A 22,944-nucleotide genomic window follows, 5' to 3' on the forward strand; every position below is an offset into this window, starting at 1 on the left:
AGTACAGTTGTGTACATACCATAAATGTATATGTTCGAGTGTATTCACTGTTGCAGTCCAGGTTACCCACCCACCATCCCCCTTTCTTTGCTGGGATTTATCTATACTTCTCTATCCTATACAACCTATGTGGTGTATTTGCTTGTAGATGGAGGTATTGTTTATTTTAGTGTATGTTTTTTATATGCAATGTGTATTGCCTACCTTTTTGGGGGCACCTGACATCTGGGGCAAGAAAAACTGAAGAAAATGGCGTCAGCTGCATCTTGTATACCCCTGGCACACTGACGTCAGGGAAGAGGTGACAGCAACCGACGCCGGACCAAGACTTTGGAATTCAGGCTGACTGCGGGTAGCCTGCCAGCAGGATAACCCAAGTGTAATGACTGCAACAGTGAATACACTTGAACATCTACATTTATGGTAGGTACACAACTATACTTTGTCCTAGTGAGGTATCACATGAGGCTGATTCAGTGGCTCTTGGCATCTCAATCGTCAGTCCCAATGCACCCCATGTCCCATCCAATTTTGATAACATATCGCTGCAAGATAGATTTATCTTGGTGGATGAAGCCAGAAGAGAATCTATGGAGTTGTTCCTTCTCCCCCTCTCAGCCCAAGGCCGTAATGACCACGGACGCTTCCCAGATGGAGGGGGGCATTTACTGGGAAAGACTATTCAAGGCACTTGGTCCCCACAAGAGGCCAATTTGTACATCAGTGTCCTAGAATTGAGGCAGAACTTTTAGCGTTGCAAGCATTCTAATCTGTCTTTCCTTCGGGGACTATTGCAATCCAATCAGATAACATGTCCGTAGTGTGGTATTTCAATAAATGGGGAAACCAGGTCCTATCCTCTATGTCAGAAAGCCCTAAGGATTTAGCAATGGGCTATCTCTTCCGACTGCTTTCTGATAGCAAAGCATATCCCAGGGAATTCAGACATGATTACCAACAAACTGAGCAAATATATCCTCTTGCCTCATGAGTGGTCTCTCAATCCCAATGCAGTAATAAAGACCTTTCGTCGATGGGGTCAGCCGTGCTGCGACCTATTCACTTGTCCCATAAACCACAAATGCAGCAGCTACTTTGCCCTCATCCCCCCTCGCTGGGAGTCCCCGAGAAGCATACTTCTCGATTGGCCCCTGGGACTTCTGTATGCCTTTCCCCCAATTCCATTGATCCCACAGTTTCTGAGGAAAGCCCAACAGTTGAGAAGTAATTTTCATTGCACCTTACTGGCCCTGTCAAGTTTGGTTCCCCTTCCTTTGGCCTCATCTGGTTCACAACCCGTGGACTCCGGACCCGTCTCCAGACCTACTGTCTCACTCCCAGGGCCTGGTGCATCCCAACCTTCAACATCTCAAGCTGATGGCTTGTTTTTTTCAATTCCAGTAATTGCCAGGCAGAATAACTTGTCCTCTCCAGTGCAAAAGATACTTCTGGCTTCCCATAAACCATCCACCAGGAAGCTTTATCTAAGTAAATGGAAAAGATTTTCAATTTGGACGGGTACAAACTTCATAGGCCCGTTCTCCACATCAGTTGACACAGTACAATAGGGCCTCTATGTTTACAATTAAGGTTCATTTGGCTGCCATTTCAAATTTTCATAATGGTTTTGATGGCCATTCCTTGATGTTTCATCGTCTTTGAAAAATCTTTCTTAAAGGCACTCTGCATTTAAAACCTCCATTCAAAGACCCTGTAGGGCCATGAAATTTGACCTTAGTCTTACAGTGTCTAGTTTGACAGCCCTTTGAGCCAGCAGCTACTTGTGACCTCAAGTTTTTATCTTGGAAGACCCTGTTCCTAGTAGCTATCACGTCTGCTAGGAGAATTTAAGAGCTACAGGCTTTATGTATGAATCATCCCTATATCATTTTTCACAAAGAAAGAGTATCACTTAAAATGAATCCCACTTTCCTTCCCAAAGTTGTATCAGAGTCTAACATCAACCAGTCAATAAACTTACCAGTCTTCTTCCCAAATTTTGCAAAGAAAGGGGAGTACTGTTTACACTTGCTGGATGTCCACAGACAATTACGTTTTTACTTTTTTAATTGGACAGAACAAAATATTCTGGAAAATCAGACCAACTATTTCTGTCATTTTCAGGACCCAGATTGGGCAAATCTGTATCAAAGTCACCTTGTCAAAATGGCTTAGAGACTGCATTACCTTTATATACAATCAAAATAAACTCAAACTGTCAACTACAGTTACAGCTCATTTTAGAAGATCTGTTTCCACTTCAACATTTTTTCATTCCAGAGCTTCTATGGAAGACATATGTGCAGCTGCAACTTGGTCTACTCTGCATACTTTTATCACTCATTACAAATTAGACATGGTCTCCAGGGGAAGAGCATCCTTTGTCTATATGGTGCTCAGGAATATCCTTCCTTAGGGCCACCCAGGCTGTAAAGTAGCTGGGAACTCTGCCCCATCAGTCAAGAATGAATGAAGATTGACAACATCAGATAATGAAGTTACGTTCTTACCATAACATTCCATCTGTGTTGTTGATCTTCATTCATTCTTGACATCCCACCCTCCTGTCACGTCCAAGAGACTCCTGGAGGTTCGGACTTAGTCCTGGGATGTTATAGGGTTATACATCAGACTGTACTTTATTAACTATTACGCAAACTCGATCTGAGGTAATGGGAAGAGAGACATTGTGGGTAGAGCCTTAGTTCAAGAGTTTTTGGCTGGCGTGAGCTTTGTATAACGGCTGAGTCTTTTCTGAGAGGTTGTAACTGAACCCATCAGTCAAAAATGAATGAAGATCGACAACATAGATGTAACAGTGTGGTAAGAATGTAACGTCTTTTTTTAGAAGGCTGCCATTTGACATAAACTCAGCACCTGAAGTCCTTCAGTGTAAAATGAAGGATTTACTCAAGGGTATGAATTGTGGTGGTGGTGTTATAGATGACATCCTAGTATTTTCCCTAGACATAAAGTTAGAGGCAGTACGACACACTGTCAAAGATTCACGTCTAAAGCCTAGTCCAAGACAAATGTTTCTTTAGTAAAATAGCACTTCAGTACTTTGGGCGTAATGCAAGTGTTAGTGGTATCAAGTCTGATGCTAGCAAGGTCCAAGCAATAGCTGAGTTACAAGATCCATCTTGTGTGAGAGAGTGAGACAGTCTTGGGCACCTTGGCCAAATTTGTACCAGACCTTTTCATGGTAATTCATCTTTTAACTGACTTGTTAAAAAAATATGCAGTGGTTATGGGGACATGCTCAAGCCCATGCATTCGGCAAAGTTAAAAAAGTGCTTAGGACAATTCCTATTGTGGTGCAGTATGATGTTACTAAACTGACAGTGAGATCAGACGCTAGTATCTGTAGCGTAAGTGCAGCTTTGCTCCACATGGACATGCATATGTTACTTCCTGCTGCCTGTTGCTGTAGAATGCTAACAGATGCTAAACGGCTAAATGTGCAAATCAGAAAGAGTGCCTTACAGGTGTGTGGACATGTGCATCCTGTTTTTCAATGTTTGTTTTATTTTTGGGGATGGCGCTAAACAAAAAAATTATATGGATATGGATAGTAAGATGCAAGAACTAAAACTGTTTAGTTTTATATATAGGTCAGGTATATTTTTAATCAACCAGAAGAGAAGTTCTGGATGATGATAAAGAGTTGAAGGAATTTATCCGAGAGGGGAAGAGTTACGTGGGAGAAAGCTGATCATTCTCATAAAACAGTGTAGTTTTGGCTTACCTCATTTGAAGGGATACTTTAGAGCTACAGAAAACATCCACCTTTATGCTAAATTACTATTGACTATATTTTCTTAAATCAAATCTGTCTTATAGTGAAGGTCTTTAAGGATTCTGGTGTCTGAATATATGCAAAAAGATGCGTTTTATTCATTGTTATGTCTAACCATAATTTTATGTAATGGAAGATAAACAGATGTCACACTAAAACAAATTGATGTTTTTCGTGTTTCACTGTTGCAGTCATCACATTTGGGTGATCCTTGCCAGGGTAGCCCTCAGCCGGCCCGAATACCAGAGGCTTAGTATTTCTGCGTCGGTTGCTGTCGCTTCAGGACTGACGTCAGGTCGTCAGTATTATAAAGTAAGGCAGCCAACTTCATTACATCATTCTTTCTTGCCATGGAGCCCAAAGCAGAAGCAGTTCTCATGAGTGCTGGTCAGCCGCTACCTGAGTTTCTTCTACCGATTTGAAGCTGAAGTCTTCTAAAGCTAAGTACCCCATTGGGGATCCTTTTTTCTTGCACTAACCGATGTCAGAAAAAGTTAACAATTGTCTCGCCAGGGAAAGCAAATACCACACCGAGACTTTCATTCTTACTGCGTCACTTGTTTAGGCCCAGACTATGACGTCCCCCGCTGTTGGTTCTGTGCTTTGTTCAATGCCAGAACTATCCATCATCGGGCCCTAGTTGTAGCTAGATATTTTCGCTTACAGTCCTCGAACTCCAATATGGCTTCGGTAAGCCATCCAACAACAGATATTCTGAAAAAACATAAAGATAAAGACAGAGACAGACCGCACAGGTCCAGACCTACCGACATTGCTTCCGTTAAGCTAGTCATCAGTTCTCCGGTTCTCAGTGAGGCACTTTCGCAGCCCCTGATGCCCGCTTCTGTGGATACGCAGGCCACTATTGAGACAATTTCGGAGTACGGTATGCCGCAAAATTCTTCTTCGATTAAGGTTCCTGCGGTCGTCTCTACCTTGGATGAGTCTGGAGCCGTTGAGCAGCCACCGGCTTCCAAGGAATTACTTCACACTTCCGATTCTCAACACAAACCTTCATCATCTTTAGCAACTACCGTTCTTTTGAAAATGACAGAGTTTCTCACGCCCAGGGTATGAACCACACCCAAGAAACCGACGACCCAATCTCAGACACTTGCTTTCTTGCCTCCGTCTCAAATGCTTAAAATGGCGGAAGGCCTTATCATGCTGATCAGGGGAAGCCAAGCTACCCCCTCAAAAAGGAAAAGAGATCTGTCCCCTGTAGTTTTGTCTGAATAAGAGTCAGATGACTCTGATGCATCTGAATATGAAGACATGCAACCCCTCTCTACTTCTGAGTATTCTGATGCAGAGGATTCCATCCCTTCCACCTCGCCCCCAGAGGATTTTTCCTTTGGGGAAACCCTTCATACCTTAAGGGAGCATTTCCAATGGGAGAGTCAGGAGTACCCTCGGTCTAAAAAGAGACTCAGGGAATTCTTAGATCTTCCACAGCACAGACCCTTGGCCATCCCCCCAGTCCTGGATGTTGTGGAGGATGTTTTCTGGGAATCCAGCTTGACTCCTGACACCCTCCCTCCTGCACCCAGAAAACCAGACAGGTACTATTAGAGTCCCTGACTCACACAAATTTCTTTTTTAAAAATCCTACTGCTGACCCTGGGGTAATTTCTCAAGGGTCTAAAGGGATTAAAGCAACCTCTGCTAAGAATCCCACCCCCTCAGATAGGGATTCCCGAGCACTAGACAGATGGGGTAAAAAAGTATACACCTCAGCTACTCTTGCTATCAGGGTACTAAATTGTCAGTTCCATATGCTAAAATTTCAGCAACATACACTGGAACTCCTCAAACAAAAAATGTCTTCCTTTCCTGCTTGTGCAGAATCTAAACAGCTGAGTTAATGCATTCTGCAAGACAAGTAACACACCTTGCACTATGGTTTTGACGCCCTAGAAGCTTCTTGCAGGGCAGCAGTCACCAGATCTGTCATTAGAAGGCCTGCATGGCTTAAGGAACAGCCCTTGCCAGACCATGTCAAATCTAAATTGTTGGATGCCCCCTTGCACAAAGACAATTTATTTGGCACTAAGGCAGAAAAGATCTTAAAAAAGATGGAAGAAAAAGCAAGATCTATGCAGACAGTTAAGAATTTCTTACAGTTCTAGCCACCCAGGTTCAGCAGACATTGTCCCACCAAGCACTGGTCCATTCCTGCTCCCACTAAGCCAGTCCAGCTCAGAACCCGGGGAACCAGACCCCCCAGACAACATCCACAGGGAATGCAGAGATCTAAGCAGTGGACTACCTCCACTTCAAAACCAGGGAGTTCTAAGCCACCCACTTATGGTAAGAATTCACAATGGCTCACCTCCCCACCCCCTCCCTCTGCCTACCTTCACTTACCCCTAGGAGGAAAATTCTCCTTTCACGCAAGCAGCTGGGCCACCATTACCAATGACCACTGGGTTCTCAACATAGTGTCCCAGGGATACAAATTTTCTTTCCACACACTTCCTACCCCAAAAGGGTTCCCAGATCTACCTCCAAACCAGTGGGCAGAGGCGCAAAAGCAAGTCCTTCCCCTGCTCTCTATGAGGGCAGTAGAGCACTTTCCTGCAAAACAGAGAGGCCAAGGTTTCTACTCTATACTGTTTCTAGTACTCAGACAAGATGGCACCTGGTGCCCCATCCTTGATCTGTCCATTTCAAACACCTTCCTGGTGATCCCAAAATTCAAAATGCTCACCCTCCAGCAGCTGCTAGGCATGCTCTCCAAGGATGCTTGGCTACACACCTTAGATTTAAAAGAGACCTACCTCCACATTCCTATCAGGGAATCATGCAGGAAATATCTCCGTTTCAGGGCAGGATCTCAGCACTTTCAGTTCTCTGCACTTCCCTTTGGCTTATCTACTGCTCCCAGAGTTTTCAAAAAATGTCTGGCTCCGGCCATTGCCTTTTGCAGACAAAGGAATATCCAGATTTACCCATACTTAGATGACTGCCTAATTCAGGCAGACAGGCAGGAAGAGCTACAAAAGCACTTGGCCTTTGTAAAGTCCCTACTAATCTCCCTAGGGTACACGATCAACGAAAAAAAATCCAAACAGATGCCCACCCAAAGGATTATATTCCTGGGAGCAAGCCTGGACACAGCATCCCAGATGGCATTCCTTACACCAGAAAAGCACATTTTCCTGACAGCCTACTTCTCTCAACTATCCACTAGACCCCAGCTATCTGCAAGAATGATCCTGCAAGCTGTGGGGTTCATGGCATCTTGCATACTACTCATTCCATATGCCAGACTGCATATGAGGAAACCTCAGTGGTATCTAAAAAGCCTTTGAGATCAACACTCTCAAGACCTGGAGACTCTTATAACTGTAATTCCTTGCCTCAGAAAAGATTTTCTTTGGTGGGCAACAGCATGCTTCCACAACAATGGACTACCTTTCTCACCACAAACGCATCAGACTATGCCTGATGTGCACACCTGGACGGCACATGCATACAGGGCCAATGGAGCCCACAGCAAATCCCTCTGCACATCAACCAAAAAGTGATGGTGGCTGTCCAGCACACCATGATAGCTTTCAAGCCCCTTCACTCCCCAGGGGTTCTCCTGATCAAAACAGACAGCACCACTGTAATGTGGTATATCAACAAGCAGGGAGGGACTCGCTCCTACCCTCTATGCAGGCTGACCATGACCCTTTGGCACACAGCCTCTGCCATGCAACTCCTCCTGTTAGCACAATTCCTACCAGGTTCTCTCAACTCTCTGGCAGACCAATTAAGCAGAAATTTTCTGGACCCACACAAGTCGCAGCTCAACAGAAGAACCTTTACCCTAATAACTCAGATATGGGGCAACCCGAAGGTCGACCTCTTTGCCTCCCACACCAACCATCAGCTCAGCAAATTCTGCACCAGGGAGCATCACTGCATGGCTTGGAAAGTGGATGCCCTGTCCTTTCCCTGGATCAATCTGTAGGTCTTTGCCTTTCCTTCACTACCTCTCATCCCCAGGGTGCTGCTCAAAATAAAGGAGGAAAAACCAAGGACAATTCTTATAGCTCCAGACTGCCCTCACCAGCACTGGTACCCCTTGCTGCGCAGCCTGTCCCCATTGCCACCATGGCATCTTCCTCAGATTCCAAACCTCCTGACCCAGAGGAAAGGGGAATTCATGCATCCCCAATAGCAGACACACAATCTGGCAGCTTGGCTTATTCCCTAACCCCTGATTAATCTGCCAACCTCATTAAAGAGGTTCTAGATGTTATACGTGAGGCCAGATGCCCTAGCACTAGAAAGTCTTATGCTGACAAATGGAAAAGGTTCTGCACCTGGTTTCAGGCTAAGGACGCCAGTATGGCACAGCCCTCCTTCCCTCTCATCCTGGATTACTTAGCTGACCTACTACACAGTGGCATCTCTTTTTCCTCTATTAAAATTCATGCCTCTGCTATCTCTGCTTATTTTCCCACTGAGCAGCCTTTTCTCACCCCCCTTGATCAAACAGTTCCTAAGAGGGGCTAGCAACCTGAGGCCACCCAGAAGAGCACCAACCCCAGCTAGGTACCTTACCTTTGTGTTGGAAAAGCTCACCCTGCCCCCTTTGAACCAGCTTCTTCTGCAGAGTTAAAATTTCTCTCCTGGAAGACAGCTTTCCTTCTGGCCATCACTTGAGCCAGAAGAGTCTCCGAGCTGCAAGCACTCATGGCTGTGGAACCCTTCATCACCTTCCATGCTGACAGGATATCCCTCAGGACTAACCCAAACATCATGCCCAAGGGTGGTGTCCATTGTGGTTCTCAACCAATCCATTCATTTACCCACCTTTTTTCCTAATCCTCAGAACAAGGGAGAAAGGAACCTGCACTCTCCAGATGTACACAAACAGTGCAGATTCTATCAAGACAGGACTAAATCTTTCAGAAAGTCTGATCAATTGGTGGTTAGCTTTGCTACAGGGGCAGAAGGCAAAGCCATCTCCAAACAAACCATTTCCAAATGGATAACACACTGCATCCGTTTCTGCTACAAACAACATGGAAAGCCTCACCTCAAGGGGGTCAGGACTCACTCCACCAGAGCAGCCGCCAACTCTGCAGCTTTCCTCAGAGGAGTCCCTATCAGGGACATCCTGGTGGCTGCCACCAGGTCCTGACAGTGAACATTCAGTTTTTAGAATAATATTCTCAGCTCTTTTAAATACGTACATATATGGTATATTTTTAGCGGTTTACTATCAAAATTGCTAACGGCACTACGTCGACTGTCATATAGTCGAACACGGAAGTTCGAAATCGGTAATGTCGAAGACAAAATAATCAATCTAGGAATGGTTTTAACATGGGTCGAGGTAGGGGAGATGTTTGTAGTTCGGAATAATACTGAACACCTACCTCGACCCATGTTAAAACCATTCCTAGATTGATTATTTTGTCTTCGACATTACCGATTTCGAACTTCCGTGTTCGACTATATGACAGTCGACGTAGTGCCGTTCGCAGTTTTGATCGTAAACCATTTTTAGCATTTAACAAAATATTTCAAACACGTCACAATTTTAACAAGGTTTTAGTTGTTTTTGTATTTTCATTGGATGTCAACATTTTAAACTTCTATTTAAACAGTCAATTTTGATTGTGGTATTCATCTGATGAAGTGATACGACAAAAACGTTAGGATATTTTATACTACGTTAATGTTCTTTGGTTTGCAGTGTGATTTATCTGTGTTGGTTCGTGGATTTGCGGAATAAACAATCATCTGGGACTGGCTATCTGGCTTGTACCTTTTTTTGGTTTATCAGTGCAGTTTCGGGTACTTGTGACCAACTTGCTTGTTTCGTGAATTTTATAAGTCACAATGAAAACTGTAACTGTTATATCTGTAATATTTTGTAAACAACTTATAATATCTCAGCAGCAACTCAAGTTACACACATACAGTCAGCAGAATTTTGTTCATATGAGAGCTTTCATATGAGGCTAAGGAATTCTATCCGTGTTACTTGGTTGTTGAGATATTTAGAAAAATGTGAAAATAATATCTATATAATTTATCATAAAAGCAACAGTTAATATCTATTTACCTGCACTACACAGATAAGAATATTAATGAGGTTGAGTTTAACATTGTGCAAGCTTTAAGATTAAGATTAAATCTTTTAAAACCTTGTACGTAGCATGGTCTTGGAATTATTGATGCAAATATGAACAAGCAATATTTGACTCCTAGAGGCGTCAGTAGGAGATACTGCAAATGCACCTGGAGGTGTCACTCGGATGTAATGAGTTAATACTGGAATTTATAAATTGTATATTGAATTGTGTGGATGTTCACATCTTTTACTTTGATGAATTTGAATAGTTATACTGTTTAAAACTTGAAGGTAATAAAGATGTGTTTAAAAATTTCTGAAGTCCAGTCTACCCATGTTAATGCCTGGGGCTTTTATGGTCACGCTGGATTTCAAAGTTGCCAGTTGTAGATTCACATATGTAAAGAGTACAGGCAAATCTTCTGGGCATTTGGGATTTTCGCTAGTCTCATGGTCTTCACAAAATGTCTGTACTCTATGAGGACATTTCTGGGAGACAAAGGCCAAACACGTCTACCTTTACCTAGTAGTAAGCCTACTGTAGGGTCAGCCCAAGGAAGGAGAGGAAAGAAACCTTTTTACCCTCATTTCTGTGTAGAACTTGGGGTTCTGATTGAACCTCCCCAAGTTCATTTCGACTCCCATCATTTCATTATTGTTCCTTGGAGCCATTGTAGTCACAGACCTATCCAGGAGTTTCCTCCTCCTTGGAGGGCTTTTTTTCTATAGTAGTCCTAAAGGACAGCTGTGACAACCCTGGAATTTTGACCTTCATCATTCTAATGGTGCCCCTGGCTAGGCGTAATATCTGAAAAGTCAGTGTTACTTAATGAAGCTAAGGGAACAACACATACATCCCGATCTTCACCCCCCCCCCCTTACGTAATTAACTACCAGTCATCTTATGCATTCAGACTGGTTAGCATCTCAGGTCATGGTAAATGTGAAGATGACTTTTCAGCATCTCTTGTCTAACCAGGACACCGTTACAGATGCATCAAACAAAGCTTGGGAGGGGTATATAGCTCCAGCCTCAAGTTCCCGAGTCTGTGCAGCCCCAAATAGAGGAAGCAATATGTCACTGTCAAAGAAATGTCTGTTGCTGTTTTATCTGTCAAAGGTTTTAACTTAGTCTGGAAAGCAGGAGTCCTGCACTTAATCTCAGGCAACACCATAGTTGATTTGTAAACAGGGATGCGGGACCTACTTGCACCACCCTCTGTAGGCTAGCCATGTAAGCTGGGGACTTAGCCTTGCAGTCACATATGGATCTCAGGTATTATATATTCCATCAAACCGTAACCATGTGGTTGACATCCTCAATAGGTCTTAACTCAGCAGTTACAAGTGGCACTAGAAAGAACTGTGGGGAGTACTAGAGATGGACAACCATGAACTGACAAAGTTCTGCACAAGATTTCCTTGTGGACAGGTATTAGCTATAGCTATGTTTTCCTTGCTTCCCAGGGTTCTGTAGACAGTATGATTGGAGAAACCCAGGAAGATTCTGCTGTCTTCTTTGTGGCCCAGTTAAAATTCATTTTTCTCTCCTCATACAGCTGAAGAAGGAACCTTTGTAAGCTACGCCATCAATACTAGACCTGCTAACACAGCAGTCGGGCTATATGGTACACCCAAACCTTCAGTGACCAAGATTTTTCTGCATGGATGATCAAACTTGCACTCCTCTTAAACATCTGTTTTCTTTTTTTTTTCTGAAATATTTTATTAAGATTCTGAAAAAAAAGAGCAGAGATTACAAAAAAAGAACTAAAGCACAATATAAGGTAAAATATGATGAGTCATAGTTATAAAGAACAAGTAAATTGTAACTATTTACAATATTTACAAGAGCCTGAGACCAACAAAATAATTTAAACAAAACAAACTTAATAATCGTCCATATAATTAATCAGATGAAGATGACTATTCAGTAACGGCCAAAACCTTCGTCGTCTTCTTTTACTTTGACTTCTTTAATTGTAACTTCATTTAGAAGAATAAGAAAGTCTTCAAATTTCGTTTCTGAGGATGATTTCCAGTTCTTAGTAATATCTTTCCTAGCCACTGCAAGTATAGTCCAGGTTAAATAAGAAAAGTCTTTCTTTTGTTTATCTGTTCCTACATTGAAGAGAACCATTTCTTTTGTTAAAATAAATTTATCATTGCAGAATGCTTTTAAAAAATCTTGTATTTTTACCTAGAAATTCTGTACCATATGACAGTCAAAAAACATATGTGACCAGTTAGCTTTAGTTTGCTTGTTAAATCTCCAACATCCAGAGATATCTTGTTTTGTTATTTTAGCAACTCTAGTAGGTGGTATAAATTATCTAAAAAGTATTTCTGAGTAAATATACTCCAACAGAGGGACCAAGATGTATTTTTAAACATTAAGAGAAGCCAGGGAACTTACTATAAGGAAGCCTTAAATGATAATTTGAAGGTGATGGTTGTCTTTTACTTGGTTGTACTTCACCTGCATATACTGTTTTGTTTAGAGATTAACACTTGCCTGTGTATTTGATTGGACAAGACTTAAATGCACAGACTATGTTTGTAAACATATTTTCTCTGAGTTTGTGCAACCTCAGAGATTGTATATTTTGAGATCAGGGGTGTGGAGATAGAGCTCTCATGCTGGGAGATGCAGGGGATAAACACTTTTTTTTTATTTTGTTCCTTTGCTTATGATCACAAATGTAGGCATTTTTGATTGATCAACAGTAGTTACTGGGACTTGAGCCAGATGGCACTTGAGTTGTTATGGTACATCCAGAAGATATTTTCCATTTGCTGCATCAGAATTTATCAGACCCGCAACTTTGCACGGCTGCCTTTCGTACGTACTTGTCTGTGATATGTTTTTATAGCAGGACTTTCCTATTTTTCCATTAATGTAAATGTTTCAGTGTTATCAGTTTTCCTTCATCTTGATCCACCCCTGGCTTTAACTGTATGTTGGTAAAGGAATGTTTACGTCAAGGATGGCTATCCTACTACTTTGGGACTTTAATTTCATTTTAGGAAAAACATGATCTCGGATCTCTTCAAGCTAATAGCTTCTGCTGCTATTAAAGATTTCATAGTTGTAGGTGTTAATGTGCAAAGAGCCTTTCAGAGTGATTTACTAAGGCAGTAAGAGTTTGAGAACCAGATGTTCTTTCTTTTCAAAGGTGGTATAACATAGTTACTTTAGTCAGATCATAATACTACCGGTTTTGTTTTTCAAATATGAAAATAAAGGGGAGAAACTACTGCGGCTGACCACAGGCAACACAGGTGTTACGTAGATGGAACCAGTAACTTAAAGCAGAAAAAAAAAAGTCACTCGTCCTTCATCCCAGGAAAAAAAAGAGAAACAGGCAGACAGGTAATATCCTAGTGGTTAGTGATGTCCAGTTTGTTTTTGGCAACCAAACATTGGTACAGAAGAAGAGCATTATATAGTTGTGTGGTCAAATTAAATGCCAAAAAGTGCAATATTGTCATGTTCTCTAGACAACCCCCCCCCCCAGCGTATACCATAGACAACACCCCACTCAAAAAGGAGAATGCTAGTAGAGACCTGGAAACACGAGTTGCTGATTCCTTCTTCTTGGATAACGATGTTGCTGTAGTGGTCCAGAAATCCTTCAAATTAGTGCAGCTGATCACAAAAGGAATGTCAACCAGAGCTAAATAATTCATTGCCCCCTTATATTCTGCATTAATTAGGCCAGTTGTAGAATACAGTGCACCCTTTTAGATGTACCTTACTAGACAGATCAAACAACTGGACAGATCCCAGAGATTCCTAACTAAAAAGATCACTGACTTAAGAACCCTAAGTTACCAGAAAAGGCTAGAAGACCTGTAGACTTACATTGCAAATTAAGCATCATAATGCATTATATTCCTTTGAACAGGAGCTAGATGACTGGATTGATTCACAAATTTACACCTTTCCTAAACGTTATAAGTTTGACAACCAGTCTGTGAACAGAGAAAGCACTGGCAGAGCCATCTTACAGGGTTGTCTCTGAGCACCTGTTCCTTGGTTGTGGCTAGAACAAAAGGGTAGCAGTTTTTTATACTATTGTTTTTCCACCTCCCTTTATATGCACTACTTTAACACAATGATACATATGAAGATCATTGTATAGTTGTGTGAGTAACTCACAGTAACAGTTGTTGTAGTGTCTTTCAGCTTTTCCCAGTTAGGGGTCGCCACAGCAGAACTCCAGTCCGCAAATGATTGGCAGTAGATTTTTATGTGCCGAGTTGCCAGCCATGACGCACAACCTTCAACGAAAGTACACCCATTCACGCATGTCTCCACACAGAAGACGCTCTAGCTGAGAATCGAACAGGACAATGTCTTACTGTGAGGCGACAATGCTACTGCAGCACCACCACCGCAGTACAGTAACAGTAAATGTTCAAATGGAGTCACTGGTATAGTACTAGTTCCCACCCACATGTTTCTTCTTTGTTCTTTTGCAGTATTTTGTCATTGAGGTGGATGAAAAAGACGTTATCTCCCACCATTTTGATAGTTTTTTTTTTTCCTAGCTCTCTCTTGCTGAGAGGTAGATGCTAGGAGGCAACTGATCTTTCTCCTGTAATCTCTTTTCTGAGCTGTACAGAGTCTGCAGTTGGGACTTTCCATTGGGTGTTAATTATTACTCTTAACTACTTTTGCCATAATTGTGGGCAAACAAAAAAAAGGAGCTCTTCCTTCAGTGGACATTTTCCCTTATCGTCACTAGCAAAAAAATAAAGTTGTAAGGGCTGACTGTCCCTTTTATATTGAATGCAGACTTGCATCTTTGCATCTGGGAGAAGGTGGCAGCCCATACTGGGATGTCTCTAGTGCTTTGAGAATCAAGCCAGCTCTGTGGATGTTCACCAGTGGCAAATTCCCATATGTACTGAATACTGCTGTAACAGTAGATGAAGATCAGTCATTATGGTGAATGCACTCATACAGCTGTATTTTCTTCAGTTTGCTTAGTGTCTTGTATTACATGTTGCAGAAGTGATTCCATACCTGATGATATGTTTTCAGTCATTTATTTGGTTCCTGCAGTATTTCTTTTCAGTTTTTTTACTCTGTCCAATGCCTGCCATTAGCCCTGCCTTCTCTGCCAGTTGGTCTATTCTTTTTCCCCTTCACCAGGTGTGAGATCCAACTGAGAGGAGCTACCATTTAGGTAGCCATTTTTTTCCTTATTTTAGCCCTATCCCCAGGTGCTTGCTCTGTAACCTGCTGCAGGTTTTGACACTGATGGTGTGTCACTTACCAAGTGATGTAATCCCTCTAGATTGCTCTGCTGTCCTAGGAGCCAGCACTTGTGTGATCTGTGGTCTCTACAGGGCATTCTGGTGTTGGACTTTGTACACCAGCCACTTGCTGTCACACCCTGCTTTTGAAGACAGGCAAGCTGGAGATGCCATTTCACTCCTCTCTTTTGCCTTACAACTCCAACAAGCACCCAAGAAACTAGTTGCCCGCATCATAGTTAGGGGTTTATCCCTGTTTGGAAATGCAGATGGCTGTCTGCAACGGTATCTAAGAGTTTATAAAACTAATTACACTGTGTATAAATTATCGTAGTGTTTCAGGTCACTTAAACAGTTTGGTTTTCTAACACTGTCTCATTGTTTAAAGTGAGTTTGTTCTTTTTTTGTTAATGAAAATGTGCGTTCAGTATTGTGGTCATACTACAGATTTGCAATAGTTACATTTTTTTTTCACCATTAGGTGGCAAACATGTTTTACATTGTGGTGATAATGGCTGTTGTATTGCTGAGCTTTGGAGTACCAAGAAAAGCTGTCTTGTATCCCAATGAGAGTCCATCATGGGTACTAGCTCGAGATATAGTCTTTCAACCATACTGGATGATCTTTGGTGAAGTCTACGCATACGAAATTGATGGTATGTCTTCTTCAATCACAAGGGCTTTATGCTACAAGAGTGCCAGATATTTAGCTTTATTAGCTTGGGGAGAATATTTCATGCACTAGCCAGTGATGTAGTTTTTAACCATATTTAATAGTCTTCGTAAAATTGTGTGTATGAAATTTAAAGAGTGCCTTCAGGAACTGTTAGCATTTTTATAAAAGAAAAGACCTTTCGTGCAGTTTCTCTCGCTTAAATTATTTAGTGCTTTAAATACAGATGGTATAGATGTTGATCTCCATTTACTAGTAACTGTTTTTTTTTTTTTGACTGCCAACAGAATTAAACTTACCAAGACTTTATGTTTTTTTTAAGGCCCTATTATGTTTAGACAATTCAGATCCTGTGTCCTGGCTCAAAAGAATAATTTTCTTAGTTGTAGCCATTTTCTCTTCCAATAATTCTGACCAAGTACTTCTGTAGGTAATTTTAAAATTTTCCAACGCATTACACTCCCAAAAAACATATCACCAGTTGCTTCTTTCTTCCCCTTCACACCTCCAACATTTGCTATCTACCTGAATAAGGCAGCTGTAATTGTTTCTAATCATCCTGCATTATCTTTGTTGGTGTACATGTATGAAAATATTTGTATATAGCTTTAAAAAGTTTCTGTAAAGTTAGTATTAGATCTGAGACATATTAAAACGTGTGACATTGTACAGAAATAAGTACAGAGCAGCTAGCTTGCACATTAAATAGCACTTCCAAATCCTAGCATTATATAACATCTTGCCATTAACCCCAGAAACTAGTTTACGTAGCGAATAGCACTACCATGACCTAGCAGTATACTTGCCTTTAATCCCAGAAACAACCGTAGGAGACCCCTGTTAAAACTCTAACCTTAATCTTAACCAGCCCACCCTATTACAGGACTAGATAACATGGACATGCAATTTCCAAATGTGTCTGTGTCCAGATTAGTAGATTTGGGCATCCTAAGGCAATATAGCAATTGTCTCATAATCGCAGACAGCCAGTTAATCATTAAAGAAAATAGCACAGTATGCGAGAGATGTAAATACACAATTACCTTGGATGCAAAAATTTCACATACAAATGAGATTGTCAGGAATACCCACACTACATCCCTCACACACACACACACACACACACACACACACTGTACACACCGTACATCCACAGATTTTTTATGCTGAGGTGCTTAAAAAAATCTTCCCAAATCTCAAAGACCTCCTAATGACAACACTGCTCATCAGCAGTCACTAAAGCTCACACCAAGTGCAACACCAAACATCTCACATAAGCCTACACCCAATGGTCCACCAAAAGCAAACCTCCTAAGTCAAGCATATACTTTACCTGTTACTCTTGTCATTTGTGGATTCCATTCTGCGACACACAGATGCACCACTAAACAGTTTAGACGAAGAGAAGGTAATGGTTACTTGCCTATCTAGAGACAGGAATCTGCAGTGTCATGCACTCACTTAAGTTACTGCACCCCGGGAATCAATATGATTCTGTCATAATCCATGTGGGTGTCACTGGACTATATGTAAAGAGACATAATGGATCTCTCGGAATTTGTGTCACAGATAGGGATGAGGCATACATTGAGCAGCAGCCTGTCTTCACCAAGGATAATGCCACAGTATGAACATAAAATGATTGATTTTTAATAATTGTCTTAGTTTCTGGTGTCACTCCAGGTGGATCCAGTATCTATCAGTTTGGGAGGACATGGTCAAAAGACCATGTTGCTTTGCTAAGAATGGGCTGCACCTTTCCCCTATAGGCTTTCATATATTGGCTAAAACTTTGTCTACCCTCATAGAGCCTTTTTTAGGCAATGACAAAAAGATAAAATTGCCAGCATAGTGAAAAAAGTCTACAAGCAACCTTAAGTTGTTACTACTCACTATCGGAACCTAAACAAAAAACTTCACACTCTTCAAGCCCTCCTCACTCTGGAAAATGTAACAAGTCACCATAGATAAGGTCCTAAGCATATTTTGGGCCGCTACAGGTCACCACCTGCACCCCTAGAGTCTCGCGACTCTTACCTAAACATTGTAGAAGCACTTATCATCCAGCCAACCACTCTGTTTATGAGTGATTTTATGTACCTCTCTGTAGACTGGGAAAAGTACACTGCCTCAAACTCACAGGCACAACCCTTGTACTTAAACACACTGGATCATGTAGTGCATGCTATAAACAGAGGATCAGACATACTTGATCTGTTACTCATTAACATGGGAGAGTGTTGCACTCAACTCTGGTTGGATCACAAAGCTGTCTCATTTGAAATAAAAAAGTCAACTGAGAAAATCCAGCTATACCAGTAACAGTTAGGAGTTATGCCCCCACAGCTCCATCAGATGATCAAATGACAAGAGTAATAGGTAAAGTATATGCTTGGTATAGACAGGTATATAGAGTCTTGAGATTACATAATGATGACTGTGATGCACATGCAACTCTTGCCTCTCTAAAACAAGAATTTTTGCAGAGAGGCTACCATGAATTAGAGATAGATACATCCATCACAGAGGCCTGGGCATACAGAGATGATAGATGTAGACCTCATTTTAGACATACATCAAATATTAGTACCACTAAAAAACAACAGGACTGTACAGAAGATACTTTTAGGATTTCATTGCAGTATTCCGGTGATATAAATAAATTTTGCGATATTATCAAGAATAACTGGAAAATATTAAATGACATACCAGAACTTAAGAATAAAATTGGTGATATACCCTCTTTTTCCTTTAGGAACAATAGATCTATAAAACAAAACTTGTGTTATAGATCACACACATACATAGCTGGTAATATATCTACTAGATAGGGTACCTTCCCTTGTAGGGGTTGTTCAGCATGTAACTACATTTTCACTGGTCCATCCTATACACACCCTGAATTGGGTTTTGTTATTAAGTTTGATTATTATGCAGATTGTAAAACTGCTAATGTTGTTTATTTCACTTTCTGTCAAATGTGTCATGCCTTCTATATAGGCAAAACAAATAGATCTCTTAAAGACAGAATTCTTGAACATCAAAGGGATATTAAAAATAAAAAGGAAAATAACGCATTAGCTATGCATATTTTACATCATGATTCTGGACATGTCTTTAAGTTTTTTGTACTACAGGTTTTAGATGCAAACCTGAGGGGTGAGGACCAGATGAATCGCACTGAAGCAGCTGAGTAGAAATGGATTCTGCTACTTAATACAGAAAGACGTCCAGGTTTAAATGGTGTTTTCTCATTAAAACCCTTTTTAAAAGGACATCCTCTGAAACACTAAATGTTTTGTAAAGTTAGATAATGATTTTTTTGCTTTACCACTTTTTTATATGTGATTTTATTTTGTTATAAGTGATTTTTTAAACTGATGTCATGTGTTATTTATTAGATCATGCAATTTACCATTCTTTCTGTTTAAGTGTTAATGGATTCATTTTGCTTTGTCTGATGAAGCGATGTGATCATTGTGAAAGCGCTTACCCTTTTGTGTGTTTTTATCATTAAAGAGTTATTTATTTTAGCCTTGTAGGTTCGGTACTTTTATTTTTATTTTACAACTTTGTTATAGCACTGTTCAAGTTTAGAAGCAAGTGAGGCTTGTAGGCTGGTCAGGATAAGGACTCCATATAAGAGAGAGGGTAAGAGGTAAGTGGTAGCTTGACTCTGCTAAAAGCACTATGTATACTTTCATAGACTTGAAGAAATTGAGTAGTGTAAGCTACCTTAATTCTGCAAGAATGACAAAGTAATGGTACAGGTACACAGAATTTAAAATTAAAATTATGGCAACATACAATTATGGCAAGTACAAGGACAAAATGATTGACTTCAACAATTGGCTAAGCTTCTGGTGTCATTGTAAGTGAATCCAGTATCTGTCTACCTGGGATGACATGATCGACAGACCATGATGCTTTGCCAGATAGGCCTGCACCTGTCACCCTTGGGATTCCGGATACTGGCAAAGGCTCTTGCCTTTTTTAGGCAAAATTCAAATTAAACTCACCACTGTAACAGGTGCAAGCAAGCAAAATCTGAGGGTAATGCTATGCAATGCTAGAAGTCTAAACCTCAAAATGCACTCACTCGAGGCACTCCTTAAAATGGAGAACATCGACATCTGCGCAGTGACAGAGACCTGGTTCAAAGCTCCTGAGAGCACCCCTGCATTACCAGGCTATAATTCATACCACACCTTACGGCTACCTAACCCGGACCAAAACACTAAAGGTGGAGGTGTGTCCATATTCATTAAGGATATCCGCACCTCCAAGCTAGTTGCTCAGCATAATGTACCTGAGATTATCCAAGTTCAGCTAACTCTGGGCAAGACCGCAATCCAGATTGTAACTTGCTACAGACCCCAAAGCATGCCTCAGTATTCCCACTCCTCTTTTCTTGATACACTGGAAAATATTAGGGTACAACCCAACACTGTAATAATGGGTGATTTCAACTACCCCACCATTAACTGGGAAAACTACTCATGTACCAACACTTTTGCTCAGTGTTTTCTGGAATTCATCAATTCCAATGCCTTGGATCAACTTATCCACACCCCCACCAGGGGCAGTAATATCCTAGACCTGGTCATCACCAACATGGGCAACCGGTGTTCCACACGAGAGGTCAATTCCTCATTGGTCAGATCCGACCACAAGCTAATTACCCTAGACATCCACATCCCGCTCTCACCCCCCATTAGGAAAACAACCGTAAATTTTTTTTCCAAAGCCAACTTCACGCTTCTGAAGACAGAAGTGGCAAACTTCACGACACCCATGCAGATGGACAATAGAGGTCCGACTGATGAATCTTACACAAATGCACTTTATAAGCACTTGCACTAGTGCATGGATAGTGCTATCCATAACAGAACCTAGATGCTATCCTCCAAAAAAAAGGAAGCCAATCTGGTGGTCTTCTGCCATAAACAAACTCTACAACAGAAGAAAGAAACTGTTGCAAAAAAGAGTAAAATCCCATGATTGGAGGAACTCCCATCAGCCTCACTAAGAAGCTGAGATCCCTCATAAAATCCTCCAAAGCTAGTTATGAAAACCAAAATTGCCACTGATTTCAAAGACAACCACAAAGCATTCTATAGCTGTGTCAGGAATCTCAATGGCAACACTCAGATCTTCTCTGAGTTACAGCACAATGGTACTAAATATACAGAACCAACTGATAGTGGCAACATCCTGGCAGATAGGTTCAGTGCTAACTTTACTTCCCTTTTACCCTCTAAAGGGCCCATCTCTATACCGGAAGAATGCAAAGTTCCTGTAATCACGACTTCACAGGTAAAAACCTCACTCTCCAAAGCCAAGAACACAGCATCCATGGGATCTGACAACATCCCAGGCTGCCTTCTACACAAACTGCAGAATGAACTGGCACCCCACCTAAGTACCATGTTCAGTCATAGCCTCACCTCAAGCTTTGTGCCAGTTAAATGGTGCACCGCGACGGTTATCGCATTCCACAAAGGGGGAGCTATGACAGACCCCAGGAACTACCGCCCCATTAGCCTGACGAGCCTGGTCTGGAAGGCCATGGAACGTATCGTCATGGAACTCATAAACAAAGACATTGGAGATCTCCAAACTCTGGACCCCACACAGTTCGGGTTTGTAAAAGGCAGATCATGTCTCCTAAACTTGATAGACTTCTTTGAAGCAGTCACCAAAGCCATAGATGAGGGCAAGGTGGTTCACACAGCCTATCTAGATCCCGCCAAGGCATTCAACACCATCCCCCACTCTGGAATTATCGATAAACTCACTAAACTAGGTATATATCCCTATGTCACAAGATGGGTTGCCAAATGGCTTACTGACAGAATCCACACTGTGAAAGTAACAGACTCCAAGTCAGACTTCAGACCAGTGACAAGTAGAGTACCACAGGGTTCAGTCCTGGGTCCTCTCTTGTTTGGTATCTACTTCTCTAAAGTACAGGCTAACACAGAAGGTCTTTGACTTACTAAGTTCGCAGATTACAGCAAACTAGGAGCCATAATCGAAACTCCTAACGATGTGGACATCCTACAAAAGGGCCTCACTGAGATAGATGCCTGGTGTCAAAGCCATGGCCTCAAGCACGATGCAAAAAAGTGCATTGTCATCCCCTTTGGTAAAAACTCTGTATCCATGAATTACCACATAGGTGGTAGTCTACTTAACACTGAAAGTGTGATAAGAGACCTTGGGACACAGGTGGACAGTAGTGTCTCCTTTGATAATCACATTGCCACAGTGGTCAGGAAATCCTTATACGTGGCACACCTCATCATGAAAGGTTTCTCATCCAGAAAAAAAGATTATTGTTCCTCTCTACTCATCACTCATTAGACCCATTATAGAGTACAACACCCCTTTTGGTATGTACCTCACAACACATCTACAACAACTGGAAAGGCCACAGAAATACCTCACAAAGAGGATTACTGGCCTCAAACAGATGCCCTATGCAGACCGTCTCAAAAAACTACAGCTTTACTCCGTCACATATCGCCTACTCAGAGGTAATCTCTGCCTAACCTACAAAGCTATGTCAAACCCAGAGCTGTTGGATATGCTCCACTTAAAGACATCCCAATCCCTCCGAGCTACACGCTCTAGGGACCTAAACCTTGTCACCATAATAAACAGAACATGCTGGAGGGATAGATTCCTGTCCCAGAGACTTCCCATACTCTGGAACAGACTACCTGTCTATGTCAAACAGAACTCCTCATTAGCACTCTTCAAGAAAAATCTTGATGATTGGATGGGTAATAGGAAATTCACCCTGGGGATCACTTCTGTGACTCTGTATGACAGGGGCACAGGAAAATAATTTTCTTGGGTGGCGAAAGCCAGGGTACCTTTTTGGCTAGGCTTGTATAGTCCCTAGGGCCAATAGCCTAGTACCTACCTATGAACCTATATAGACAGGTAGAATTTGTTGCACTGAAGCAAAAGATGAGATGAGCCATTTCTTCACAGTCGACCACAAGTGCTGTTTTACAACAGACAGTTTTCAAATTCACTAGTACATGTACAGTAAGCGTCTGGCATCTGTAATAACTTTTTCTTTTGCTATATAAGGTTCATGTTCATGCTGTTCCTGTG

At 41.5% G+C, this 22,944-nt stretch overlaps 1 protein-coding gene across 1 annotated transcript in view; it reads left to right on the forward strand.

Annotated features, from left to right (window-relative positions):
* TRPM7 (transient receptor potential cation channel subfamily M member 7) overlaps positions 1 to 22,944 on the forward strand; it is a 1,848,525-nt gene that overhangs the window by 1,178,452 nt on the left and 647,129 nt on the right. The window contains exon 20 of the mRNA XM_044076371.1: positions 15,625 to 15,799. Coding sequence (XP_043932306.1) covers positions 15,625 to 15,799 — 175 coding nt within the window. The remainder of the gene's footprint in view (positions 1 to 15,624; positions 15,800 to 22,944) is intronic.

The sequence above is a fragment of the Protopterus annectens genome, chromosome 7.part0, assembly GCF_019279795.1.
Source record: "Protopterus annectens isolate FY-2018-M chromosome 7.part0, PAN1.0, whole genome shotgun sequence".
Taxonomy (NCBI): domain Eukaryota; kingdom Metazoa; phylum Chordata; order Ceratodontiformes; family Protopteridae; genus Protopterus; species Protopterus annectens.